Source organism: Chelon labrosus, assembly GCF_963514085.1.
Source record: "Chelon labrosus genome assembly, chromosome: 13".
NCBI lineage: Eukaryota > Metazoa > Chordata > Actinopteri > Mugiliformes > Mugilidae > Chelon > Chelon labrosus.
The window spans coordinates 29,636,184-29,664,146 of NC_140346.1; the positions used below are offsets into that span (position 1 = coordinate 29,636,184).

Sequence of the window (27,963 nt, forward strand, 5' to 3'; positions counted from 1 at the left end):
AGTTTATTTCTAATCCAGAGGAGTTCAATGAATCTGTCGAGTGTTGATTCATCTTTGAGTTAAATTCTAAAACATGTTTCACACTTTCACCAGATGATCCTGATTAATTAAAGCTTTATTCAGATGTTCAACCAGCAGACACAGACTGACCCCAGACAGTCAGCAGCTTAGAACCCACAACCTTCAGGCAGTGATGCTAACCACTGCTAAATGTTGCTAACACTTAGCACTTAGAGCAGAAGTTGCTGTAAATCTACCTGGTTTAGTTTTAGAGCAGAAGATGTGCAAGACAAATAAATAATAAACCATAAGTTATCAACAGTTATGACAAACTGAATATTCATTAATTAACTTTCAGTCTCATTTAAATTAGATTATTATTACAACTCCTTCTCAGTCTCATTCTCTTATTTTCTATTTTAGTTTTAATCCTGAACTTTATTGTGAAGGAGTGTCAGATCAGAGCCAACAGGAAGGGAGTGTTTGTTTTCACTAGAGCCGCGTGGGCGGGGTTTAAACAGGGGAAGGGGCGGGGCTTCTCAGAGCTTCAGCCTGAAGCTGGAAACCAACAGAAAGCTTCAGATTCTTCAGCTTCACCTGAACCTTCAGCACCTCCACGCTCAGGTGAGGCGAGGCGACTGATTGGTCGATAACGCTCTGATTCTGCTGCTTCTCAATAATAACAAGGTTCATATTTAAAGAGTCTTTGAGCTGTGATGAAGTTTAACTGTTCAGTTTATATGTTTAGAGACGGGTTCAGTCTTTAAGTTGTTGTTTGGTTTCAGGTCATTCAATAGTTTTTATTTGAGTTTATTTAAAGAAAAGAAGAACTGTAAGAAAAAGATTAAATGTAAATGTTTATTTTTATTAATGATTCTCAGTCAAACTGTATTCATGCAGCGTTCACACGCTCCCTGTCCACTTCATTAGGTACACCAGTGAAGTAGTTCTTATCTAAATAATGTTAATAATTGATGATGATGATTGTGGAGGATGGAGTTAAACTGGACTATTTGAGGAGATGATCCATATTTTAGAACCAGCTACTGTTCAATGAAAACACAGTAGAATCAACATCTATCTGAGTCATTAGAAACTAAAGCTGAACACCAGAACCTTCATGGAGACTAGAGTCACTAGTGTACCTAATGAAGTGGCCTCTTGTAGCTCTTATCGTAGCTGTTGTTGTTTGTTATGTTTTTTTTTTGGGTGGGGGGGGGGGGGGGGGGTTCTGGGGCCCACAACGTTTTAAAGGGTTAAACCAGTTGGTTTTAGTTTGAAGGTTCACGGATCTGTAGGAGGACGACGACAGTTTGGGGGGTGGAAGGATGAGGAAGAAGGCGGAGCAGAAGGAGGACGGCGCCACGCTCATCGCCATGGAAACCGAACTGGAGAGCAACTACGGCAGCATCACCACGGTAACAGCAGTTTTTACTTGTCCCGATCAACAACACGTTGATTTAACGTGAAGACGAAATTTAGATTTAGAATCCAGCGACGTGAAGTGAAGTTCATGGAGGAGTCCCTCAGGGCAACGTCTCGGAGCCTCTGTGGTTCACTTTAAAACTAACTTCATATCTGTCAGAACCTAGAAAAAAATAAAATCAGTTTGAACATTTAATCTTTAATTCTTTAAAGTCTAAAGACACGTAAACTAATTTTGTGTATTTTGTCTTTAAATATTAGTTTAAAAATACTTTCAAACTTTCATTAGATGTTATTTTCTAACCTACAAAATGAGTTAAAAAAATAAATATTTTAGTGTTTTAAATCTAAAAACTACTGAAATACATGAAAGAAAAACAAATGAAGTCTGTAGTTTAAAAAAGAAAATCGTCTTGACGTGTTTAGCTTCACTTAGCATAAGGACTGTTAGCATAGCTCCACGAAAAGCTAACAACTATTTCATAGTTCCAGCCTCCCAGTCGGTTTTCTTTCGGCTACAGCAGGAAACAGGAAGTGGGAGATGGCGTGAGACAGAGCGTCTCCACTCAGTTTGACACTGGCTGAGTGATGGACACATGATGTTTGTCCTGGTCTCACTCTCAACGCTCCGTCTGTCATCGGCATCGTTAACAACAATGGAGACGAGAAACTTCAGGAAGTGTCAGACGAAGGCTCGATAAGGAAACACTAAACAACACAGATCAGACGACGACGCTAATCTGCTTCAAAGAACCAAAGAAACAAAACCAACAATAAAGAGACTAAAACAAACCAAGTAATGAAGGATTACCACAAAGAAACACAAACAGCTTATGTCCCTGTGCCTCCACCTGGTCTCACCTGGTCTCACCTGGTCTCACCTGTCCATCTCTAAGTCCCTGTGTCTCCACCTGGTCTTAATCTAAATGTGTCTCCACATGCGTCCCCAGCCAGCACTTGAGATCTGATCTCAGTTTGTGTGTCTGTAAATCAGCAGCGCCATCATGTGGTCAGTAGAATATTGTAGCAGCTGCTGTCTCTAATGGATCTCTACCTACCGCTGGATCAGAACCATCAACAGCTGCTGGTTGACTTGGAGACATGATCCAGATGTTGGAACAAGATGGAAAGACTCTCACATGTTAAGATCTGATTGATTTTAGAGGGAGGTAGTAATGAAGGCTCTGAACGAGACCGATAATAAACTAATTCACAGACTCATTCTAGAAAACTGTATTTATTATTTCCCAGAATGCACCAGTTCCTCCTCCAAACAGGAACGTCTTTAGTGACGGTTCGACCCGAGTCGGTGAGTAAAACAAAACCTGTCTTGAACCTCAAAACATGCTTAGCTTAGCTTAGCTTAGCTTAGCATAAGAACTGTCAGGACACAGAGAATTTTATTGTAAGACTGGGTGATAAATAGTCTGAAGAACCAACAGCAGACGAGTCATGGTCTGAACGCTGAGCTCCTATTGGACAGATTTCGTGCTGGTGTGGGAGGAGCCTCTGAACTCTAAAGAGGAGAGCTCAGGTGTTGGCCCCGCCCACAGGAAGTGGAGGGAGGAGTTTCTGAAGAGACTGAGACGATCCGGACTGCTGCAGGAGCAGGTGAGCAAAACAAACACAACTCCATTAAATCAGCTGATGAAGGACCGACCCGACCGGGACGTCCTGTTTGACGTCTCCTTATTAAAGTCGCAGAGTTTGTTTTTATTGTGTTTGTTTGAAGGTTTTCATGTTGTTGGTTTTAGTTTGACGTCAGTAAGGAGGAATTAATAACCACAAAAAAAACAACAACTTGTCTTGTCCACAGAAAACTGTCCTCCAGACCAAGACGAGGGCATGCTTCGTCCTCCTCAGCGCCCCCTGGAGCATCCTGTGTTACTACGCCGAGGAGATCAGCCTCCGAGTTCCTCTGCAGGTACGAACCTCGTCCTCTGACGCCGTCTGAACTCAGATCCTCTCAAACACATCTTCGTCCTCCTGCAGGTGGTCAACGCTCCCATCGTCAACTGGTCCGAGCAGGTCCTGTCCAAGTTGTCCCTCCCCAACCCTCTGTCCCAGGAGGTCCCAAATCCCCCACCAGACTACTACACCTGCCAGTTCAGGACCAACAAGCTGCAGAGGTCCAGACTGTCCTGGTTTTAGTTTACGTCCTCATGATCTCAGTCCTCCAGTCTGAGTCCAGCTCTGTGTCTCTGTGTCCTCTGGCTCCAGGTTCCTGGGCAGCGACGACAAGGAGACATTCTTTAAGACGACCCAGAGACACCAGGTGGTGAGTCCAGACGTCTTCATGTCATCAGTTACTGATCAGGACTGATCAGATTTGTTTAGGTTCTTAATAAAGTCCCTCATCAGGTGAGACTTTCAGACTTTCAGACTTTCAGACGACACTAAAGAACAGCTGGGACGACTTTTTATTTCCTGAATTATAAGAAACATGAAACCACTCCGTGATCTACACTGCAGTGTCTGGTGGTGAAGCTCTGAACAAACTGATGTTAGAATAACTCAGGAGACGGAGTCTGGTTTAGTTGACACATTAAAAGTCTGTCTTCATTAATGATGATTATATTATCTACGTCCTGGAGACACAGCAAACCTGTCCTCTCAGCTGACGGGTCTGAGTCGACTCCTCTGATTGGTGGAGACAGATGTCCAGGATGTTTCATTCATCAGACGGATGCTGCAGGCGGCGACGCCTCCTCCTCAAACACAATCAGCAAACACACAAATACACACATCCTCAAACACACACACGCACACACACACACACATGCACACACACACACACACACACACACACACACACACACCCATAAATAAAGAGTTGGTGTGTTCCTGCAGCTCTATGAGATTCTGGCCAGGACTCAGTACGGTTCAGTGAAGAAGGGGGAGGTGGGAATCGACCGGCTGATCAGTGAACAGGTCTTCACCGCTGCCTACCCCCTGCACGAGGTGAGTCCAGAACCCAGACCGTCTCTCTCAGTGTTACATGTGTCCTCTGTATGATATCCAGACTCTGTGTTGATGCTGTACAGGGAGACTTCCAGCTGCCAGCCCCCCCGGTGCCCCCCCAGTGTCTGGGTCTGAGGCAGATCCTGTATTCATACTGGGCCTGCTGGTCCTGCTGGAAACGGTACCAACCTCTGGACCACATCAGGGAGTACTTTGGAGAGAAGATAGCGCTTTACTTTGCCTGGCTCGGTAACTATAGCAACAACAGCAGCATCCGCTTCTGACTGTAGTTACCGTTTCGTTTTGTCATTTCTTTGGTTACCTTTACTCACAATTGTTTCTATGGTAACGGTTTCCAGCTGTAATTTCTATGGTTACAGCAGTTTCTGTGGCAACAGTCTCTGTTTGTAGAGCAACAGTTTATAGTTTCTACAGTTACCGTTTCTAACTGCTGTTCCTACGGCAACAGCTCTTTGCTTTTGTCTCCGACTGTAGTTTCCTCTTCACAGCTTCTCACTGTAGTTTCCATGGTAACACCTCACTGTAGTTTCCATGGTAACTGTGTCCCTAGGCTTCTACACCGGCTGGCTTGTACCAGCGTCTCTGGTTGGGACAGTCGTCTTCCTGATCGGTTTTTGGCTCGTGGCCACTGATGTCCCAGCGTCAGTATAAACTTTATCAGGTCGTTGATTCGTTGGCGACTCTCAGAGTGATGTCTGGCTTTAACGTTTGTTTGTTTGTTTGTTTGTTTGTAGGAAAGAAGTTTGTGACAGTGGAGACACATTCATCATGTGTCCCATCTGTAACATCTGCTCCCACTGGAACTACTCCAGCATCTGTGTCACCTACAAGGTACCTGTCCTCATCTCTACCTGTCTACCTGTTCTCCTGCCTACCTGTCCTCATCTCTACCTGTCCTCATCTCTACCTGTCCTCCTGTCTACCTGTCCTCATCTCTACCTGTCTACCTGTTCTCCTGCCTACCTGTCCTCATCTGTACCTGTCCTCCTGTCTTTAAAGACGTCTTCCTTCAGGTTTGTCGTCCTGTCAGGTAGTTTGTGTTTATTCTAATCAGATGAACTTGATAAATGATCAGTGACTGAGTCAGCAGCTCCAGGTTGATTTAAACGTTGTCTTCAGGCCGGTCTCCTGTTTGACAACGGAGGGACAGTGTTTCTCAGTGTCTTCATGTCTCTGTGGGCCGTCACCTTCCTGGAGTACTGGAAGAGGACGTGTTCTGCTCTGTCTCACCGCTGGGACTGCTCCGAGTTCCAGGAAATAGAGGTGGGACCCCCCGACACCCCGACACCCCTTGACTCCCCAACACCGACTCACCTGATACTGTGATTAATAACTGTCTGACTGGTTTCTATGGTAACAGTTTCTGACTGTAGTCGCTCTGTAACTGACTGGTTAAATCTACTAAATCATTGCCCCCCCAGGAGCGACCTCGTCCAGAATTCACCGCCATGGCGCCGATGACGGTGAGGAACCCGGTGACCGGAGCTGAGGAACCTTACTTTCCTGAAAAGAAACGGTTCAACCGGACTCTGACTGGCTGCATGGTCATCATCATCATGGTGAGTCACCTGACCTCTGACCCTTCACCTGAACATGAAACAATAAGGACTTTACAGGAGGGTCGTGTCATGGTGGGATCCCAGCCTGACGTTCTCCTTCCCGTGTGCAGGTGACAGTGGTGCTGATGTTTCTCATCGCCATCATCTTGTATCGTACCATCCTCAGCATCATCATCTACAAGTCTAACAACGACTTCTTCAGCTGGTCTGTGAGTACCACACAACGTCACTGTTCCCTTACCGAGGTCCAGTAGAAAGTAGCGTGGCTCCAGGACGCTTCCCTGAGGAACGCCACATATTTCTGGTTTCATCACGTTAAAGTGTCTTTTCTGTGTTCAGGCCGGGAGGATCGCCAGTCTGTCAGGATCAGTGTTGAACCTGTTGGTCATCCTCATATTGTCCAGAGTTTACACTGCACTGGCCCACATCCTCACCCGCTGGGGTGAGTCAGCCTCACACTCTTAATGTGCAATTAAAAATTACAGCAGTGTGGGCCCCCACCTGTCCCTAATAATGTCATGTTCATTATTGAATTCTTTCTTTGATGTTAGCATTAGCATAGCATAGCATAACATAGCATTAGCATTAGCATTAGCATTAGCATTAGCATTAGCATTAGCATAGCATAGCAGTGTGTCCAGTTCTGTTGTCCCAGCCCAAGTCTAGTATAGAAGGCTTCAATAACTCTTCACTGTCTTCTGTTGAACTATCTGAGCTGTGTTTGTGCAGCCTGGATTTATCCTGTGTGTTCACAGTGTGTACTCTGTGTGTACTCTGTGTGTTCACAGTGTGTACTCTGTGTGTACTCTGTGTGTACTGCAGTGTAAACGCCTGCAGCTGTGTTGACTCTGTTTGTTTCTGTCAGAGATGCATCGAACTCAGACTCAGTACGAGGACATGTTCATCCTCAAAGTCTTCATCTTCCAGTTTGTCAACTTCTACTCGTCTCCGGTTTACATCGCTTTCTTCAAAGGAAGGTGAGCTATGCTATGCTATGCTATGCTATGCTATGCTATGCTAATTCTATTCTAATAATTAAAAACAACAATTTGTTTGTTGTTAAGGTTCGTTGGTTACCCTGGAAACTACAACACTCTGTTTGGAGTCCGTAATGAAGAGGTGAGTCTGATGAAGATGATGATGATGATGATGATGATGATGATGATCTAATGAACCCTGTGGTGTCAGTGCGGGGCAGGCGGCTGTCTGATTGAACTGGCTCAGGAGCTGCTGGTCATCATGGTGGGAAAACAGCTGATCAACAACATCCAGGAGTTCGTCTCTCCGTAAGCTACAACACAAACACACTCTGTAGGAGGAGGTCAGGTCCTCCTGGTCTGAGGGAATGGCTCATTATTTGGCAGGAAGGTGAAGGCGTGGTGGCAGAAGAGGAAGCTAAGTCCTCAGCTGAAGAAGAAGAAGAAGGAGGAGGAGGAGGAGGAGGAGGAAGGAGAGGAGGTTCAGAGGAAGAAGGGGGAGGAGGAGGAGGTTTCTCCCTGGGAGGCTGACTACCAGCTACTGGTCTGTGAGGGACTCTTCAGTGAATACCTGGAGATGGGTGAGTCCTCATCCAGATCTTTACTGGACCAGTTCCCAACAGAGAGAATCCAGAACAACTTCCCTCATTATTTTTCTGTCAGGACTCAACCGTACCCTATCCTATCCTAGCCTAGCCTATCCCATCCTAGCCTAGCCTAGCCTAGCCTAGATTAGCCTAGCCTAGCCTAGCCTAGCCTAGATTAGCCTAGCCTAGCCTAGCCTATCCTAGCCTAGCCTATCCTATCCTAGCCTAGCCTAGCCTGCTCTGGGGTTTCTCTGATCATATTGTTGTAGGTATCGAGGTTTCAGGGATGAACGAGGTGAGTTCCTGCCAGAGTGTTTTCGCCTCCTGCCATACGACTCTATCGTCTATAATATTTGTCGGTGGGTCACATGGGTCTCATTCTGGGGTAACATCCTTCCTCTCGTCCTCAGTGCTCCAGTTCGGCTTCATCACCATCTTTGTGGCGGCGTGTCCTCTCGCTCCTCTCTTCGCTCTCATCAACAACTGGGTGGAGATCCGGCTGGACGCCCAGAAGTTTGTGACTGAATATCGGCGCCCGGTGGTGGAGCGAGCTCAGGACATCGGCATCTGGTTTTCCATCCTGCAGTTCATCACTCACATGGCCGTCCTCAGCAACGTGAGCGTCTCTGAATGTGGATGAATTCTTCTGGTGGCTGTGTGTTCATGATCTGAGGCTTCTCTCTCCAATGTTTCCAGGCCTTCCTCATAGCGTTCACCTCGTCCTTTGTGCCTCGTCTCTACTACCGCTACACCAGAGACAACACTCTGAGTGGCTACACCAACTTCACCCTGGCAACGTCACCGCTCAGCTACAGCCAGCAACACAACAACACCTCCTGCAGGTGACTTCACCGTCATCGTGTTTGGTCACCGTCAAGGCTGGCTAACTCTGCCCTAACATTACCATACTCCACCCTTCTCTACCTGAGAGTGGAGTATTCTTGGTTTGGTTTAACTTCAGCTTCAGGTGTTTGACTGATCATGTCTTTGCAGGTATCGAGGTTTCAGAGATGAAAAAGGTGAATTCCTGCCAGAGTACTTTCACCTCCTGGCTATACGACTCGGTTTCATCATCATCTTTGAGGTTGGTGTCTCCCATACTTCAAGTTAACTTGATCTGTATTCGGTGTTGATCAGTGAACCAGTGAACAAGGCTTTGACCATCTGTCTTCCTCAGCATGTCGTCTTCTTCATCGGCCGTCTGATAGACATGATGGTTCCTGACATCCCAGAGGAAGTACAGATGAAGACGAAGAGGGAACACTACATGGCTAAAGAGGCGCTGGCTGAGAACCAGGTACAAGAAAACGACAGCTTCTGGTTTGGCCCTTTTTGTTTCAGAGAGTTTCAGTTCTACTATTGTGTTCTGTGTTTCCAGTCTTTGGGGAAAACCATGATTCCTGTTGATAGCGATGTCGCGTCTGGTGACCTTCGATGGCGTGGCTCTAGGATCTCACCACCGCAGAGTGACTCTCCTCCACCAAACCTGAAGGAGATCCCAGAGGAGACCGTCCCAACAGACAGCTGCTGAGATGACGCTCAACCTACATGGATTTAACTGCTGGACAACCACGGGACTTCTAAAAGAACGTGCAGCTTTGAACCTCTTCACATCTTCCTACAGGGAGTCAGGACAAGATGTCTGTGGGGTCTCTACAACAGCTACAAGACCTCTGCTAGACATGGAAACATCCTCTAGACTTCTAAAACTCTATCAGACATCTCAAGATGTTGTTCTAGGGCAGGGGTGCCCATTACGTCGATCGCGATCAACCGGTAGATTGCGAAGGTAGTGCGGGTAGATCACGTGCCATTGAAAAAAAATGATTTAGATGTTTGTCTAAAACATTTATCTATCGCACCTCCAAAACAAACAGCAAGACAAACGTTCTTCTTTATTTATTTTTACTTTATATTTGCAACGTGCCCTCAGTTGAGTGGCACACATCCACAGCCACGCACAACTTCAACAACTCAAGACTACCGTCTTTCTTAAAGAGACAGCGCTATTTTTGTCAAGGTGCAGTGCACCAGTTTTTCTTGATAAATAATTTTTCTTGATAATAATAATAAAAACAAAGATGGATAGAGCTTTTAACACTGTTGCACCAATTACTATGACTTATTATATATATATATCTATAGATATCTATATATCTATAGATATATATATCTATAGATATATATCACTTTGACTTGGTCATTGTAAAAGTAGCTCGCAAGCCAAAAAAATGTGGGCACCTCTGTTCTAGCAGAACTCTTTTTTATTTATAAGTTGACCCAGGATCTCTGGAAGACCTCCAAGACCTCTGCTAAACCTCTACAAGATCTGAGGGTTATCGGCTAGAAATAAGAACTACAAGAGTTGAGTTGTAGACTTCTGCAAAACTAACTAAGACTTCTGGTCAGCAAGATCTATTTAAGTTGTAACAGCAGCACAGAGGTCTACAAAACCACAAGATATCAACAAGGTATTCACAAGAGTAACGTGACCTCTTCTAGATGTGTACAGGTACAGAAGACCTCCACCAGATGTGACCTGCTGACGTCTAGTAGGACTGGAACCTAAAAGAGTTGAGGTGACCTTCTATAGACTAAACAAGATGTCCACTACAAGAGCTGTGTGACAGTTCCTATAGGCATCAGTAACGATGACTGCACAGGTTCTACAGGTTCTGTGCAAAGAAAATGTATCTTGAGATGAATTAACGTCAGTGTTTTCTGTAAAAAGACAAATTTAGTATGTAAATAAAATTTCTTACAGTGTTTTGTTCTTACTTCCTCTCTATGTGATGGTTTTAGTCCAGTAACAGTTCATCTTGGAGAAACTTCACAAATATGCTTAATACATATGAATTTTACTGTAAAGACTGAGGTCAAACCCAGAGGAGGTAAAAGTTTAGACAATGTCCAGATAAAAAATATAATATAAAAGGCCCAGATTTACATTAAACCTAAATAACTCCAGAATTAAATGTTCTTATTTGACCTCTTAATGGCCGAGATATACTGAGCCCATATGTAGCCCCATAGTATGAAACGTCATGATGTTGTAGCTCTGTGGATAAAATGAAAACTCTGTAAATTCATGAATTGTGTAGTATAGTGTAGATTTCTAGTTTTAGAGTAACTTTAATTATTTTGTTTTAATTCAGTCTGGTCTTCATCAGAAACACTGAATCGTTCATTAACAATTTTTAAAAACCTTTAGAAAGGCGCTTTAACTCACTCTCCGTTCAGTTTCTCATGCTTTCCATATTATTGTTAATTGATAAAGCACCTTTAGTTATTAACATATATTTGCTTTGAAAGTTATATTTATTTTAAATGTTTAAATGAAGAGTTTGCTCAGCGTGTTCCCGGTCAGGCGCTCTGCGGGCAGCTAACCCTGCCCCCTGTGTGACGTGTAGGACCTCCTCCTCCGACACACAGCAGCGGTAATGGCGGACTACGACACCTACGATGAGCGGGACCGGGCCTACGGCAGCTTCGGCGGCGGTAGAGGGTGAGTCTTCGCCCCGCACGGCAGCTTCGCCGTGTTCCCCGGACAGAAACCCCCGCCAGGTCGTCGCTGTGTTTCCCGCTGCTCTCCGCTCCGAGACCGGGGACCAGGATGATCAGGCCCCGGAGATCGACACCCCCCACGCCTGCTGAACGGGCCGTGCTGGAGTGAGGCGAGGCCGCGGAGAGCGGCTGGGAAACACCGTGGTCGCGGAGCTAGCAGGCTAACTGTTAGCACTATGCTAGCTGCGTACAGACAGTGAAAGAAACGCTCCCATGTGTCGCGGATCGCTCAGCTGCACCGCAACGTTAATCTGTTTTAAATAATAATGAGCCGGTCCCGGTGGGAGGCTGGACGGGAGGCCGCAGCCGGTGGAGGGGTAGCGGGGCTGCAGCTGCAGGCTGCCCGCATGGCTGCATCATGTGTCCGCAGCGGCAGATTGATCCACGCAGGGAGCGAACATGAGGCTGGATGTCGGTCCGTCCCGCCGGGTCCGGGTCCCTGCGGCGGGTGGAGGGTCCTCGGGTCTGCCGCTGGGTTCTGGTCCGGGTGTTTAGTGATGAATGGAGGCTGGAGGATGAGGGCAGCTCCCCGGGCTCCAGCTCCATGAGTCTGCGGTCTGAGGGTTCAGCCGGAGGGAGGCCGGGACCTGGTTCTGCTCAGGAGTCTGTGACTCTGAGTTTATCTGACATTAAACTTTATCACCTTAAAGTTTTACTGAGACTCAAAACAGAAGCTGATTCACCGTCAACTCATCAAAGTTCTAATATTTATCAGGATCTTCTCAGAGGAACCCTGGAGAACATGAAGGGTTCTGTCAGTGTGTTCAATCATTTCACTGATCAACAGAACAAATAATTATCATCTGTAGAAACATTTGATCCTCAGAGTAAATAGTTTATTAACTGTTCTATATGAACGACAGGAAACATGTGAACTAATGTCTCATCACTGATCTGATCATGTCTTTATAACAATCACAGTATTTATTAACCCCTTAAGGAAAGTGTTTCATTGCAGTTTCTCTCATAAAGTGAAGGTTACCAGGTTAATATAAACTAGAATAAATAAGGCTATAAAAGATGCATCAAACCAAACAGAGTCTGAGATGTGAAGAGGGACCGACACTCAGCAGAGACCTGGTTCCTCAGCAGAGACCTGGTTCCTCAGCAGAGACCTGGTTCCTCAGCAGAGACCTGGTTCCTCTGAGGACGGAGCTTCAGGGTTCAGGTCTAATCTGAGTCTTTGTCTCTAGAATCAATCAGATCTTAACATGTGAGAGTCTTTCCATCTGGTTCCAACATCTGGATCATGTCTCCAAGTCAACCAGCAGCTGTTGATGGTTCTGATCCAGTGGTAGGTAGAGATCCATTAGAGACAGCAGCTGTGACCACATGATGGCGCTGCTGATTTACAGACACACAAACTGAGATCAGATCTCCAGTGCTGGCTGGGGACGCATGTGGAGACACATTTATATTAAGACCAGGTGGATGGACAGGTGAGACCAGGTGAGACCAGGTAGATGGACAGGTGAGACCAGGTGAGACCAGGTAGATGGACAGGTGAGACCAGGTAGATGGACAGGTGAGACCAGGTGAGACCAGGTAGATGGACAGGTGAGACCAGGTGAGACCAAGTGAGACCAGGTGGGACCAGGTCTCTGCGTCACCTTCAGGCTCTGAAAGTTAACTCTTGGTCAACGACCAGTTAAAATAACCCAACGGCCAAAATAATAAACCTTTGTGTCACAAACGTTCATTTTAGAACATTTATAAAGTAGAAACTCTCCGTCAGTAAAATAAATAATAAGGCGCGTATGAAGCTAAGCTAACAGTTAGCTCACATGTAGACATCAGCTGCTTTAAAGGATCAGTTCTGTTGATTGAAGTTAAACTGGAGCTGCTCTGCACCGTTGACATGACGACCTGGAAATAATAAACTCCTCACAGCTTCCTAGCCGTTTAGCTAACTCCTAGCTAGCTCTCATCTCTGTGGTGCGTTCAGGTGCATTGATCCATTACACATCACAGCTGGTTTGTTGTGTCCAGGTCTTAAGAAAGCGTTCAGTGATTCATTATTCATCTCTGTGTTGCCCACGTCCCATGATCCTCTCTGTCCCGTCCCACCAGGCCCCGTGGCGGCGGCGGCCCCGGAGGCCCCAGGAAGCAGAAGGAGCTGCCGTCAGAGCCCCCGTTCACGGCGTACGTGGGCAACCTGCCGTTCAACACGGTGCAGGGAGACATCGACATCATCTTCAAAGAGCTCAACATCCGCAGCGTCCGATTGGTCAGAGACAAAGAGACAGATAAGTTCAAAGGTCAGAGGATGATTATTTAACCGACATCAAAACATCCGCCCAGAACTAGCCTCTCAGCTAACCGTAGCTAACGGAGCTAACGGTGCTAGCGTCCTAGCTAAACGCTGGAGTCTGTTAGGTTTTTATTAATTAAAGGTGTCGGCTGTGGACGATGCAGTACCTCTGTCTTCCTGCAGGGGGCGGAGCTTCTTGGATCCATGTCCACCATGTCCTCATGTCTGTCTTCTCTGTGTCTTCCAGGTTTTTGTTATGTTGAATTTGAAGATTTGGAATCTCTAAAAGAAGCTTTGACGTACGACGGCGCTGTGAGTATAGCGGATCATACAGCGGCCACTTTATTAGGTACACCTGGCTCCTGCCACGTCAATTAGTGATGATACAGATTCAACAAGGTGCTGGAGACGTGGTCCACGATGACCTGAGTCATCAGAGACGTTAGAGCTCAATGAACCGTCGGAGAGGATCTGATCTTTTAGACGTAGAGACTCCAGAAAGAAAGTCTGGAGGAGGAGGAGGAGGACTAGGAGGAGGAGGAGGAGGAGGAGGAGGCGCAGAAGATAAACGGTGAGGACGAGGAGAAGAAGAAGGAAAAGCAGGGAGAGAACACAAAGGAGTATGTGGTTAAAAGGAGGTGAAGAAGAGGAGGACAGGGACAAAGGAGGAGGAGGAGGAGAAGTTTGTGTCCAGTCCTGAGTTGATAGAGTAGAAGAAGACAGATGTTCCTGTCCTCGTGGACATGGACTCCATCTTGGTTCCTCTTTTCTGAGTGTTGCTATGCTAGGCTAGCTAGGCTAACTGGACGTAGCATCAGTCTGCTGTGGACTGAAGAGACATGATGAGCTGCTGCCGTGTGATTGGCTGATTAATGAGCAGGTGATACAGGTGTACCTAATGAAGTGGCCAGTGTGTGCTGTACTGGGGTGTAATGTAGAGAGCAGATGAATCCTGACTGGCTGTCAGTCTGACGTGACCTCTGACCCCTGCAGTTGCTAGGTGAGAGGTCACTGAGGGTGGACATCGCAGAGGGACGGAAGCAGGAGCGAGGAGGAGGAGGAGGAGGCTTCGGCTTCAGGAAAGACGACGGCGGCAGAGGTAGGAACCACGGTCAGAACCGTCAGCTGAGAACACGGAACCAGGAAACGTCGTCTCTAAGCAACAGACGGTTCCTTCTCTGACATGTCGTGAAACTAAAGTTCCTTCTCTGACATTTAGTGAAACTAAAGTTCCTTCTCTAACGTCGTGAAACTAAAGTTCCTTCTCTGACATGTCGTGAAACTAAAGTTCCTTCTCTGACACGTGGTGAAACTAAAGTTCCTTCTCTGACATGTCGTGAAACTAAAGTTCCTTCTCTGACACGTGGTGAAACTAAAGTTCCTTCTCTGACATGTAGTGAAACTAAAGTTCCTTCTCTAACGTCGTGAAACTAAAGTTCCTTCTCTGACATGTCGTGAAACTAAAGTTCCTTCTCTAACGTCGTGAAACTAAAGTTCCTTCTCTAACGTCGTGAAACTAAAGTTCCTTCTCTGACATGTGGTGAAACTAAAGTTCCTTCTCTAACGTCGTGAAACTAAAGTTCCTTCTCTAACGTCGTGAAACTAAAGTTCCTTCTCTAACGTCGTGAAACTAAAGTTCCTTCTCTAACGTCGTGAAACTAAAGTTCCTTCTCTAACGTCGTGAAACTAAAGTTCCTTCTTGGTGCCGTTTAGTTCCTGGTCTCCTCTGATGTTCAGACTGAATCTGGATTCATGTTTCTGAGTCTCTGAGGAAGAGGAGGAGAACTCTTCATCTTTCACTCTTCATCTTTTCATCCTCACCCCCCCCCCCCCCCCCCCCCCCGTGATTGGTGTAGACAGTCATGTGACATGTGAGCTTCTTCCTCTAACAGCTTGTCTCTGATTGGCTAATGGACGACTAACAAGCCCCGCCTCTTCAGTGCTGCTTCTTCCAGGAGGAGGTGCCTCCTCTTCCTCTTCTTCTTCCTCCTCGTTGCCTCTTTCTCCTTATCGCTCCTTATCCCCTCCTCCTTCCCTTCTCTCCTCTGCTCCCCCTCTCCCTCTTTCGCTTCCTCTCTCGCCTCCTCTCTCCTTATCGCTACCAGCCCTACTCCTCCTTTCTCTTTCACCTCCTCCTCTTCCCCGTCTCCTTTTCTCTCTCTCCCTCTCCTCTTTCTCCTCTCCTCCTCCTCTCCTCCTCCTCTCTCTCTCCTCTCCCCCTCTCTCTCTCTCTCCCTCTCCTCTTTCTCCTCTCCTCCCCTCCTCTCCCCCTCTCTCCTCTCCTCTCTCTCTCTACTCCCCCTCTCCTCTCCTCCTCTCTCTCTCTCCTCCTCCTCCTCCTCTCCTCCCCTCCTCTCCCCCTCTCTCTCTCTCTCTCTCCTCCTCCTCCTCCTCTCCTCTCCCCCTCTCCCCCTCTCCCCCTCTCCCCCTCTCCTCCTCTTATGTTAAACTCCCCCGTTGTCCCCTGCAGGACGAGGAGGTTCTCGAGGAGCACCGAGAGGAGGAGGAGGCCGTGACTCCCGGGATGACTTCGACCAGCCAGGAGGAGGAGGAGGAGGAGGAGGAGGTAGTCCGGCCACAGCCAATCAGACGGCAGGATTTAAACAGATTCATTAAAATTTAAATATTAAAGCAGATGAAGCTTCACGTGTCCTCCAGGGGGCGCTGGAGTCTTCTCCGTCTTGTTTTAAAGTGCTGACCTTTGACCTTCTCAGCCTGAAGCTGCCTGGACCACTCCCTCTGTTTTCCCATCATGCCTTTCACCTCATTATCACCACTCACCTTCCAGGTCCCAGTTACCTGAGGGAGCGTCTCGACTCACCCGTTTCTCTCTCTCTCTCTTTAGGCTTCAGAGATGACGACTACATGGGTGGGCGGAGTCGAGGAGGCGGCAGCAGCAGTCGCCCCGGCGACAGAAGGGGAGCTGCCGGCGGCGCAGGAGGAGGAGGAATGGGTCGCTTCAGAGAGGGAGGACCCCCCCGAGGAGGAGCGACAGACTTCAGGGAACCGTCTGAAGGTGACTTCCTGTTTTAATTTGTGGCGCTGCTCTGTGATTGGTCGGTTTTGTGAATGTTTTGTTTGTTTCGTTTCCAGAGGAGCGAGCGCAGCGGCCTCGTCTGCAGCTGAAGCCTCGAACCGTCTCGGAGCCGCTCAACCAGGTCGCCAACCCCAACTCCGCCATCTTTGGTGGAGCCAAGCCGCGAGAGGAGGTGATCTCCAGAGAAAAACCATAAGAGACTGAAAGGGGGAGGGGCCCGGGGGAGGGGAGGGGCCGGGGAGGGAAGGGGGAGGGGCGAGAGAACTTTAACGAGGAAAAACTAAACGAGACGAGAGAAACGCCGACGGGTTGATTGAACCGCCACAGTTAGCATTCCTACCCGATAGTGAGCTAGCTAGCAAGCGAAGGCGACGCCCCCCTCCTTCCTCTTCTTCTTCTTCTTCTTCTACTTCCTGTTTGCGTTCAGTATTTATTCTTAGTGGGAGTAAAGAGGAAACACCGATCAATAAATAAACCTGTAAACACAGCGCGCAGCTCCTCAATGCATGTCCTAGCCCCGCCCCCTGCTTCGTCCTGTAGCCCCGCCCCTCTTTCGTCAGAGGTCTCCCACAGAAAGAAGAAGCCGGAGGTTAAACGAACGCGTCGTCTTTTTAGTTTGTTTTGTTTACTGTCGTCGTCCTAGCTGAGGCCCCGCCCCGTCCTCGCCCTGATTGGTCAGAGTCAGAGACGCTTGTTGCCATGGTGACGCGTCAGTACAGTTTGTTTAATTCAAACTGTTTGTCATGTCTGAGTGGGCGGAGTTTAACCCTGCCTCTCGACAAGCTCCGCCCACTCAGGTATCTGCAACACCTGGTGGAAATTTTTTAGGTTTGTTTTTAATTTTTTTAAACAAAAAGAAAATATCAGTTTTCTCTGACTTCTGTTCCCATGATGCACTGCTGGTAGAGCTTCCTGATCAGGTGATGTGTGTGCTGCATTCGCTGTCTGTGGGATTTTCTTCCCTTGACAAATGCTGCGTTCAGGAAAAAAACCTTTAGTGAAATTAAGTTAAAAAAAAAAAACAGATGAAGGAGAAAAAAACAACTGCAGGCTGATTTGTCCCACGGTCCCTGAACACAGCACAGAGTACACAAAGGGAGACTGTGGTAAAGGGGCGTGGCCTACTTTACCTGAACTTTTTTATTTTCAGCTTTTGTCTCGTGTTCTCGTCTTAGGTAATCGTTACCATGGTGACCGACGTCAGGTTATAATTCACTTCTTGTTTATTTATTTCTTTAAATTTAAACAGGAAGTGAAGAAGCAGGAAGTAAGAAGAACGGGTGGAAATGTAAAATGAAGCACTCGTTTTATTTATTCATCCGTTCTTTTCTCGGTTTGATCATCTTTAGTTTTTATTAACGAGGTGGAGGGAAAGAAAATGTGATCAATGAATGTTTGTTTCTCCCGCCGTTCATGAAGGGATTATTGTCCTCAACGCTGCGTTCAGGTTCCTGTGTGGAAAAAATAAATGGATTGATAAATAGAAATCAAAATGTCTGCTCCTGATAGCTTACAGGTTGATTTATCCCACGGTCCCTGAACGTAGCACAGTTCAAACACATTAAGGGAGACTGTCGTCCTCTGATTGGTTGAACATAACACTTTTTTTCCAGTTTGTGTCTTGTACAGGCGTTACCCCCGTAGACGCCTCACTGAGCGCTGGACCGTACGTCAACGTGGCCGCCATATTGGAGGAGGCAGCTCTGTCCCATGAACCAATACGAGTCAATAGAGTGAACTTTATCAAGCGTCTTCTACAAAGTGCTGTAAACATTCACACATTCACACACAAACGTATATATTCAGGAACCGACAGGAACCAAAAACAACGTTGATGTTACAGACGTTGTGTTGGGTTCCTATCGGTGTAAATGTTTACAGCACTTTGTAGAAGACGTTTAATAAAGTTCGCTCCTTTGACTCGTATTGGTTCATGGGACAGAGCTGCCTCCTCCAATATGGCGGCCACGTTGACGTATCTCCAACCCGCTCAATGAGGCGTCTACGTATATATGTCTATGGTTACCATGGCTACCAAAGTCAGGTTACTGGGGGGGAGTAAAAACTAAGCTGATCTGTCCCACGGTCCCTGAATGCAGCACCGTTTAGACAGGTGGAGGTGTGGTGACGTGTTTTCCAGCAGCAGGTGGCGCTGATGTAACTTTCTCAGTGTTTGTCCAAAAAAGCGGAAAGGAAGAAGAACGGATGGAAGTTTAAAAACCGATCCTTGTTTTATTCGTCGGTTCCCGTGGTGATGAAGGAGGGATTAAAACAGACGGAGGTGATGGAGATGGAGGGAGCAGAAAAGATGATGATTAAAAACTGTTCTTTTCTTTTTCCCCCCTTCTTTGCTTTTTGCTCCCACTTTTCTTTCTGTGTGGGACCTCTTCCCGTTTGTTCTCCTTCCACCTGTCTTTGATTGCAGCACTGACTCATTTAAAGCAGCCACCCCCCCAACCCCCACGCCATGACCAGACGGTGGCGCTAAAATCACTCGGCGCCAACAGAAAAAGGAAGAGATTTGAAGGTTTTCGTGCCGTTTCGGTTGTTTCTTTGTGGATCTGACACCAAGAAAATGTTGTAAAATGACCCCCCTGCAAAGTCCAAATCATCGCTGTACAATAAAAGTTGGACCTTTGGTTTGTAGCTGAAACTGTAACGTGTGCTTTTTTTGAATCTTTTAAGTTTTCCTGCAGACAGAAATCTGAGAACTGAACCGGAGCCGGTCCAGGTGAACGGACTCAGCGTCGGTGTGGATCAGGTGAACGAACCTAACCCGCACAGTCGCTGGTCTCAGTCCCGGACGTTCAGTGGAGAAACTTTTTTTTCTTAACGAACTCTAGAATAAATCAGCAGTTTTAACTTTTTTCTTTATTTTTTGTTGTTGTTGTTTTTCCTACACTGTTTATGGCAATAAAAGTATTCTCATCGTACTCCAACCATGTGTTTGATTGGAGGGAGGGGCTCCGATTCATCTTTGGTTTTTCTTCTTCCTCCAGAAATGAAGAAAATAAAGCTCCATCTGTTCCTCCTCTTGTTTTTCTGAGTTTATAATTAAGTTTAATTTTAAATTCGCTTCGAGCTTATGAGCTCCTAAACCCAGAGTTCAGACTGTCAGGCACAAACCTGCGAGAAACTGAAAACTCATCAAATCTGAAAATCAGTTTAAAGTTTAAACAGGGAAACGATGTGTTCAGGTGCCTGGTGTCAAAAAGGGAAAATTTAATGTCTGATGATCATCGGCTCCTAAAAACCTTAGAGTCCGATTCGTCCCGCGGAACCCAAACACAACACAGTTTACATATTACGTAATCATTAATAATTAAAATCAACTCTGGAAAAGCAAAAAAAAACAATGCTCATCTGATTTGTCCCACAGACCCTGAATGCAGCATGGTCTACAGGTAGACTTTGGTGATTGAGGTTGTCAAGCTGCATTTAAACCAGAACCTCCAGCTAGCTTAGCTGTTAGCATAACCTACAGTGAAGCATAGCGGTGGCAGCATCATGCTATGATGCGTTTCAGGACTGTAGGACAGACAGAAACTTGAGGTTGAAGATGTTTTACTTGTACCGTCAGGTCACATTCTTCTGCTCCATTGTTGCTATAAATGAGTTTCTCCAAAGCTTCGTTCCAGATCAGAAAGTGTCTTATGGCATAAAGCACTGATGGCTTTAAGGCTACAAGCTAATAGCACCAGCCCTAGGTGTTGTTAGCCTAGCCACGGTAGCCAGTCTTAATCATTAACACTGAACTGTAGCCAGGTAAACATTTCCTGACGGCACAGATATGATTGACCTTGACCTTTGGGTATTTAGTGTCTGTGATCTTCTAATAGCCTCATCTGGTTTATATTTAACTGTTAGAACCACGTCCCCACGCTGGTGGACAACTACAGGCGCAGCGTCCGGTATCTACCAGGAGGTGGCAGTATATTAACATTTAATAAGTTCTAACCAGGTAGCTAATGTTCAGCTAGTCAGAGTGGCTACCGTGGCTAGGCTAATAACAGCTAAGGCTAGTGCTAATTCAGACTGTGAACCCTCTTTACTTTAATAAACAGTTTATAAATAAATGAACCTCAAACTGTTCATTAATTATTAGTTTGTGTTTCCGTGAGTCCAGTCTGAACTTTGTGGCGGGAAGTTGTTTTCCGGAGTCTCTCTGGTGAGAACTGATTCAGCTCCAGCAGAGATCTGCGGGCCAATCAGATTGTTCGTGGGGCGGGGCTTTAGTCAAACCTAAATGTCTGATTGGTTGGAGGGCCAGATAGGATTCAGACTCACTGATCCAAAGTTCACGTTATTAATCAGCTGATCCAGTAGTCAGAAAATTCAAAAATAAAACTTTTTAAAACTTTATTTTAGTTTGTTTTCTTTAGTGTTTCGGTTTTTAAAGATCAGTTTATAACAAAGATATAGTTGTGAGGACATTTGATGTAGTCCTCACAACTAAAGGATAATCTCAGGTGTGTTTGTTTTCTTCCTGGTTGTCTTCCTCCTCCCCTCCTCCCCCTCCCCTCCTCCCCTCCTCCTCCCCTCCCCTCCTCCTTCGGTTTCTCCTCTGATCCTCCGTCCCGTCATGTCGTTAAACCACCAGCTGACGTTAAACTTTGTCTTCTAGCAGCAGCTCCTCGTTGGTCAGTTAGCTTCCTGCTAGCCTCCTGCTAGCTTCCTGCGGCTAGCTGTAGCAGCTCTGTCAACAACAGGTAAGTCGACTCGTCACGTCGCTAACTTTGCTCCGTATCAGTTTGTTGAACTGTTAACCGGCTCGGTCTAATCCAGTTTATGTGATGATGTTACTGTCTGTCCTGCTGCTTTGTGTTTGTTTCATCCTTTAATCTCTTTAAACTTCACTAACTAGCCTAAAGTTAGCCTAGCTTGTAGCCTGCTAGCATCACCGGGGTACTTTCCTGTCTGCTTACGCCGGATTCCGTTCACATATTGTCGGGTTTAAAGTTCCCCGTCTCACCGGTGACCACCCAACGGCCTTAAACTGATTTTATGATTTATTACTTATTATCTACAGGCGTTTATTCATTCGGTCGATAGTTTTAGTTAAATGGGGTTTATTTTGATTACATGTAAACTTATAGCTGAAGCTGAGTTCCGTGGGCTAACCTGCTCTTCTGCTTTCTCGACACATTTATTTGCCTGATAATTTATGAAATAAGAGTCCTGCTCCTTTAAACATGGCGCCGAATTTATCAGAACAGATTACTAATGTATTAAAGTTCGTTGTTCTATGAACTATACTTCACCTGTGTCTGACAGCCACGAAGGAACTTAAATATGTCTTTTTGTGCTATGGAGTTTGGTGTTTACAAACGAAAGTAATCTCAGGGACTTTCTGTAGTGTCAAATACTTTCATACTGCTATACTAGTATAATAAAGTATTTTTTTTTTGGTATAGCTGAAAAGTCCTTGTTCATAACTCACACCAGCTAATTAGAAAAATATCAATTAGGACTTTTTTACAGTTTATGACATATGAAGCAGAATTATTTCAAACGACCTTATTAATATGTAAATAACATAGTTTTCATTTTTGGGCCCTGATTATCTGACCGCCTTTATAATTGCAGGTTTTTTCCATGGGCTTTGGTCTGCAGCCGTCCATCGCTGGTGTTATTGATCGCTGTGTGTTTTCCAGATATGTTCGCATCCTGCTGTAACTGGCTGTGCATGGACTCGGCTGAGGTTGAGTCGCCGGACCGACGGAATCAGTCCTACACCAACTCGGCCTTCAGCGGTCAGCCGTCGCCTCCACCTGAACACACCTGTAAGGCCTGTGGGGGCTCCTTTGACACACCTGCCAGGAAGGTAAGGAAAGAAAATACCTCTGCATCAACTGGATAGTCCTTCAACCAATCAGAGACATTTTAATTTTAGTTAAAGCCCCACCCACACGAGTTGATTGGCCCAGCAGATCTTTGCTGGAGCAGGATCAGTTCCTAACAGAGAGACTCCAGATCAACTTCCCAGTCATTTCTCTTTTCTCCTCATCCTTCTTCATCCCACTCTCACTCGTCATCTTCATCAGCTCGACTGAAGTTTCTCCAACTTTCAGAAAAGTTTCTCCAAGTTCAGCTTCGTTTGAGACTCCAGAACAACTTTCCTCTCCAAGAAGTTTGGGAAGTTCATGCTAGCTTCAAGGCCAATAATTACCCACGATTCATAAGGAAACTCCAGGAGGATGGAAACTTTAGCACTTGTTAGTTCCAACTCTGACGTTCTGGATTCTGGAGGATGATCAAACTTGAAGACACGTTAACTGGAGAATCAAGTGTTTCTTCAGATTAATGAACTTTCCACCAAACTGAGGAGAACCACCAGCACGAACTCTCAGCGTCAACTTTGGGTTTGCGTCTTCAGTGGTTTTGACTTGACAAGAGAAAATGTTTGAGACTAATGACTCCAGAAACACTGGCTAATAAAGCCTACAGCCAAATAGCTAACATTAGCAATCATGCTAACAGTAATTACTAGTTTCCTCTCCAGTTTTAGCGATAGCCACACTTGTTAACGGTTTGTGTGGAGCTTTAACGCTGACTAAGTCTACAGGTCTTCATCCTCCACATTGCTGTAGTATGTTTGAGCTTGGGATGTGTTTCACTGCTGCGCCATGATGCTTTAAGCAGGAAGTCGATAAGTCACTGATCACATGACAGTAACAACATGGACGCCTCCTAGAAGACAGGTGAGGAGCCCAGCGGGTCATTGGTTCATCAAGTGTGTGGAAATGCTTCACTAAAGATGAAGCCCATACTACCGTGACATGTCAGTCCTGAAATACAACTAAAGTTTTACTGGAAACAAGACATGCTAATGCTAACGCTAGCAGAGGAACGGTCCAAATCCTCTGGACAGCAGTCAGTTAACAACTTGACCAAACGTCCTGTGGTAACAGAGAGAAGGAGGCTGCACATCAACTATCTGATAAAGTTATTAGACCTTTAGCTGCTACACTATCCCATCTAACAACACGCTGTGGAGGACTATTAAATGCTACTGATGGTGCTGAGTTATAGGCTGTACATGTCTGCAGCTGACGGCTCCTAGAGCTGCATGTTAGCGTCAGACTGATGGTGTTTGTGATGGTGATGTGGTCTACGGTTGACAGTAGTCTGTGTTCAAGCTTCAGTTATCTTGCAGAGAAGTCTCCGTAGCTTCTTTTTACACTATGTGTTCAGGTCAAGAATCTAGAGTTCTTTACTTTCTACTGTGTTTTATGTGTGATGTCATCGACTAGTCGACATCGACTCCACTTTCACCACGTATTAGTCTACTTTAAAAAATCAGAAGTCGTTCAACCCCTGGTTTAAGCTAGCAACAGTGACACAGGAAGTCAGGGCTTCAAAGAGTCAGTTGTTGTAATCAGGCAGGAAGTCACTGTTTAAACTCTTCTTCGCTGGTGTCAATGATGCATCAGCAACGTCTGCTTGTCTTGTAAAGAAAAGTCAGAGTCCTGAGTTTAGATCCTTTCAGTTTTGATCCGGCTGGAGTTTCCTCTGAGGGTGACCCGGGGTCATTCCTACTTCCTGTCTTCAACAGTCACATGGTCAGAGTATTTCTCCACTGTGGGATAAACACAAGATTATCTTTTCTTGTAGAGTCAGCATTTATACTCAGACGTTCTTGACCCATCAGGAAGACGCGACAGAAGGTCCAGTCACTGGCCACTTTATTAGGTACACCTGTTCAACTGCTCGTTAACACAAACACCTCATCAGCCAATCGCTGACAAGTAAAACAGTTTACTGAAGTTTATATCTGCAGCTGATGATCACGTCAACATGGACCAAACCCTCTGAGGAACGTCTGCAGCTCCTTGTGGAACTGAAGTCACCAAGAACTGAGGCGGTACTAGCAAGGTGTACCTAATAAAATGGACAGTGACTGATACTAAAGTCTTCTTTTGTGATGACGTATGGTCATTTATTCAGAGATAGTCATGTCTCCAGGAAGTGGAGGTCCAACGGTATCAGCGAATGTCCTCGCTGTCCTTTCAGAACCACATCAGGAACCTCCTGACAGAGGAACCTCCTGACAGAGGAACCTCCAGACAGAGGAACCTCCTGACAGAGGAACCTCCAGACAGAGGAACCTCCTGACTCACTACACTCTGCTTTTATGGTCGACCGTGTGTGTTGTTAAAAACTGAAGCCCATGTTACAAACCATGTGACCGTTCTCTCTGACCAATCAGAGCTCTGTAGGGTTTTATGTGGATGGTCCAATGAGATGGTACCATCACCAGGTCCTCTCCCTGTCACTCTGTCTCTCTCTCCGTCTCACCTGTCTCACCTGTCTCTGTCTCACCTGTCTCACCTGTCTCCGTCTCACCTGTCTCACCTGTCTCTGTCTCACCTGTCTCTGTCTCACCTGTCTCTGTCTCACCTGTCTCTGTCTCACCTGTCTCACCTGTCTCTGTCTCACCTGTCTCTGTCTCACCTGTCTCACCTGTCTCTGTCTCACCTGTCTCACCTGTCTCCTCTGTCTCACCTGTCTCTGTCTCACCTGTCTCACCTGTCTCACCTGTCTCCGTCTCACCTGTCTCACCTGTCTCCGTCTCACCTGTCTCCGTCTCACCTGTCTCTGTCTCACCTGTCTCTCAGCACGTGTGTGTGGACTGTAAGAAGAACTACTGTAGCCGTTGCTCTGACCAGCTGGAGCCCCGCCCCCGCCTTTGTCACACCTGCCAGCGTTTCTATGGCAACCTGCTGGAGCGGGCGGAGCTGATGAAGCTGAAGGTGAAGGAGCTGAGGGACTACCTGCACCTGCACGAGGTCTCCACCCACCTGTGCAGAGAGAAGGTAAGGTGGGGCAGGTGGAGGTCCTGACGTGGACTCACCTGAGTTCTGACCTGTGTGTCCTGTTCCAGGAGGAGCTGGTGGAGCTGGTCCTCAGTCAGCAGTCCTCCCCAGACACCCCCATCACTGAACCCCCCATCACTGAACCCCCCATCACTGAGCCCCCCCCTGTGACCTCTGACCTGCCTGACCTCACCCCCACCCATGAGCCCCCCCCACCTGAACCGACCTTTGTCCCCGACCCCCCCGCTGAGCAGCCTGAAGCCTCGCCCACAGAGACCGTTGACATGGAGACGGACGTTCAGGACGAAGACCAGGTGACAAGTCTGAATGGATCTGTCTCTCACCTGTCTCTAGTTTTTGTTCAGACCAAGAACTTCATCAAATGAATAAGATAAAGTTCCAGATGTTGTTGTCAGATGTGACTGACTCGGTGTCTCTTGCCCCCCCCCCATGGTTCAGGGCTGGGACCCTGAGGGCCCCCCTGTTTACGGCCGCAGGGCGTCCCTGTCGGACCTGAGCTGTCTGGACGACATCGAGGCGCTCAGCGTCCGGCAGCTGAAGGAAATCCTGGCCAGGAACTTTGTGGACTACAAAGGCTGCTGTGAGAAGTGGGAGCTGATGGAGCGGGTGAGACGGCTGTACCAGGACCAGCAGAACCTCCTGGGTGAGTCGGGTGGGGGCAACTCAGGGAGGCCTCACACTGTCAGTGATGTATAGAGCTTTTATTTTGAAGCTCGTTTTATTTTGTTAACTCAAACTTTGTTTCCTGTGTTTCCAGCGGCCAACGCCGTCAACGCCTCAGGTGAGCTTTCTGTTTTTAACACATTTACGCATTTAATCAAAGGAGAAGAAGAAGAAGCCTGAAGACCAGGAAGTGACTGTTTGTCTCCCCCCAGAGTCCGGCGGCGGCCCTGCAGGCGTGGAGGAGAACCTCTGTAAGATCTGCATGGACTCGCCCATCGACTGCGTCCTCCTGGAGTGTGGTCACATGATCACCTGCACCAAGTGCGGGAAGAGGATGAGCGAGTGTCCGATCTGCCGGCAGTACGTCATCCGAGCCGTCCACGTCTTCCGGTCCTGAACCGGGTGGCGTCCTCACCTGGACACAGGTAAAACCAGACCTGACCACCCTGATAGCGCCCTCGCCACCAGCTTCCTATTCATCTTCTTCTTCTTCTCCTCCTCTGTAGGAGCTGATCTTTGAAGGGAACTTCTGCACCGACAGATGCTTTTATTTTGTTAAATCTATTTTTCTAGTGAGAAGTGACCTTACCTGACTTTATGACCGCTCATCCTCAGAGGAGCAGGAACTCAAACGTGCCTTGGATCAGCGCTGACGGGTCGAGGATCAGTTGACCAAAGACAAAAACATGCTGCAGGTGGAGGTTTGTTTACAGGCTGCTAAATACATCAGGACGTGTCTCTTTCCCATAATGCAACACTGCAGAGGGAGAATCTCAGGGGATCAGAGCAGCAGAATCAAGAAGCAAACACCTGAGTACACCTGGAGAAAATAACTCAAAAGAACAGAACATTTACAGAGAGCAGGGGCTTTCTTTAAATTAGAAGAAGAAGAATTTAAATTCTGGTCCCTGTGGTGAAGTTCCTCCAAAAGTTCCTAGTTCCTGAGTCGACCAGACAGAACCTGAGCTAGCCTGACTTAGCTCCCCTGAACTCTTATCAGAGTCTGTTATCATGACATCTGGATTTCACTCAAGTTCTGACGATGACCTTTGGTCTAGAGTCAGTACGATCAGAATTAATCTGGAACTTCAGTCAGTAGTCGCTCTGATCAGAATTCATTCGTTAGCTCTGACCTTAAACTGCTGCAGAATTATAAACTGTGAGGACTGGACCGCATTCAATCGACTTGTGTCTTAACTTAACTATGGACCCGGGAATGTAGCTTCCAGACAAAATAAATCCTGAATCAGTGAAGCATTCAGTCCAGTAGTAAAACCTGTAAAACACTCGTTATCAGAACAGCTTTGGTCGACATCTTCACCCCAATCTGAGTTTATCTGATTTTATTTAAATGTTGGACTGTGCCTTTAAATCTGTTTAATCAGGTTTAATGGAAATGACCGAGGCCCCAGAATGCTTCCCTGAGGGACTCCGCACTTTATTAACAGGATGTGTTCATCTGTACCAGCAGACTGTGTGTTGTTAAACTCTTTGGTTTAAAGTCGTGTGTCGTTGTTGCACTATTCTGATAAAGCTGAAACATTTTAGATTCTTTGGTTGATCAGTTTTTTGAAGGAGACCATTATTATTATTATTATTATTATTTTTGTGGGATCATTCAGTTTGATTTTAGACGTGAACATTTTCTTGTGTTTGGTACTTTTAAGTCTTTCTTTCTGACTTGAGATCATACATTGAAGCATAATACTGTATATTCACATTATCAGTGAATAAAGTCATGGGATGCAGCACTGAGAGTTTCATGTCACCAAAGCTAGCTGCTAGCTGTTAGCTGTTAGCTGTTAGCGTTGTTAGTTGTAAACTAACGTTTCCTCCTTAATCCAGTGGCCTTCAAACTTTTAGACTTTGTAAAATAAAAAGGTTTTTAAATGTCTCACTGTCATTTTTTAGGATTAAAAAGGTGAAATGATCTTTGGTCTCGATGAGGAACATTAACTCTGAAATGTTTGTCTGAAACCGTTTAAGCTCCTCAGTTTCTCTGTTCTTAGAAAATCTGTTAAAAATAAATAATGAGTGAATCATTTTGTAATAAAATGGAACTTCTTGGAACTGGTTTTTAT

At 46.4% G+C, this 27,963-nt stretch overlaps 3 protein-coding genes across 7 annotated transcripts; all 3 read left to right on the top strand.

Annotated features, from left to right (window-relative positions):
- Positions 1-1,301: 1,301 nt before the first annotated feature.
- On the top strand, positions 1,302-10,232 carry ano7 (anoctamin 7). The gene is made up of 23 exons (XM_084559552.1): positions 1,302-1,418; positions 2,677-2,734; positions 2,909-3,036; positions 3,242-3,349; positions 3,418-3,554; positions 3,646-3,703; positions 4,276-4,386; positions 4,470-4,635; positions 4,958-5,048; positions 5,142-5,238; positions 5,527-5,670; positions 5,829-5,966; positions 6,077-6,175; positions 6,306-6,408; positions 6,832-6,943; positions 7,031-7,085; positions 7,155-7,252; positions 7,331-7,524; positions 7,941-8,146; positions 8,227-8,372; positions 8,524-8,614; positions 8,708-8,827; positions 8,909-10,232. The coding sequence occupies exons 1-23, from the start codon at positions 1,329-1,331 to the stop codon at positions 9,059-9,061; spliced, it is 2,703 nt and encodes a 900-aa protein (XP_084415678.1). The 5' UTR covers positions 1,302-1,328; the 3' UTR covers positions 9,062-10,232.
- A 690-nt stretch (positions 10,233-10,922) lies between these two features.
- Positions 10,923-19,315, top strand: eif4h (eukaryotic translation initiation factor 4h; the record flags this gene model as incomplete). 4 transcript variants are annotated; one of them, XR_014699415.1, is made up of 9 exons in its annotated part: positions 10,923-11,035; positions 13,165-13,352; positions 13,593-13,657; positions 14,339-14,444; positions 15,816-15,911; positions 16,191-16,361; positions 16,439-16,554; positions 18,808-18,909; positions 19,068-19,315. XR_014699415.1 is itself a non-coding variant. In XM_084559215.1 (8 exons), the coding sequence occupies exons 1-8, from the start codon at positions 10,971-10,973 to the stop codon at positions 18,811-18,813; spliced, it is 813 nt and encodes a 270-aa protein (XP_084415341.1). In that variant the 5' UTR covers positions 10,923-10,970. The 4 variants fall into 4 exon arrangements, 3 of the variants coding, with proteins under 3 accessions (XP_084415341.1, XP_084415339.1, XP_084415340.1); XM_084559215.1 differs by having other exon boundaries at positions 18,808-19,315; XM_084559213.1 differs by lacking the exons at positions 18,808-18,909; positions 19,068-19,315 and having other exon boundaries at positions 16,439-16,578.
- Positions 19,316-20,961: 1,646 nt separating this feature from the next.
- Positions 20,962-27,934, top strand: rffl (ring finger and FYVE-like domain containing E3 ubiquitin protein ligase). 2 transcript variants are annotated; one of them, XM_084559073.1, is made up of 8 exons: positions 20,962-21,091; positions 22,037-22,206; positions 25,001-25,198; positions 25,267-25,512; positions 25,658-25,862; positions 25,977-26,000; positions 26,095-26,307; positions 26,389-27,934. In XM_084559073.1, exons 2-7 carry the CDS (start codon positions 22,039-22,041, stop codon positions 26,277-26,279), a joined length of 1,026 nt encoding a protein of 341 aa, XP_084415199.1. In that variant the 5' UTR covers positions 20,962-21,091; positions 22,037-22,038; the 3' UTR covers positions 26,280-26,307; positions 26,389-27,934. The 2 variants fall into 2 exon arrangements, with proteins under 2 accessions (XP_084415199.1, XP_084415200.1); XM_084559074.1 differs by lacking the exon at positions 20,962-21,091 and having other exon boundaries at positions 21,923-22,206.
- Positions 27,935-27,963: the final 29 nt, after the last annotated feature.

Coding starts and splice junctions, on each gene's coding strand:
- ano7 (XM_084559552.1), top strand. CDS start 1,329: ATGAGGAAGAAGGCGGAGCAGAAGGAGGACGGCGCCACGCTCATCGCC. Junction 5,239..5,526: donor GCATCTGTGTCACCTACAAG/GTACCTGTCCTC, acceptor CGTTGTCTTCAG/GCCGGTCTCCTGTTTGACAA. Junction 6,409..6,831: donor CCACATCCTCACCCGCTGGG/GTGAGTCAGCCT, acceptor TGTTTCTGTCAG/AGATGCATCGAACTCAGACT.
- rffl (XM_084559073.1), top strand. CDS start 22,039: ATGTTCGCATCCTGCTGTAACTGGCTGTGCATGGACTCGGCTGAGGTT. Junction 22,207..25,000: donor TTGACACACCTGCCAGGAAG/GTAAGGAAAGAA, acceptor CCTGTCTCTCAG/CACGTGTGTGTGGACTGTAA. Junction 26,001..26,094: donor CAACGCCGTCAACGCCTCAG/GTGAGCTTTCTG, acceptor GTCTCCCCCCAG/AGTCCGGCGGCGGCCCTGCA.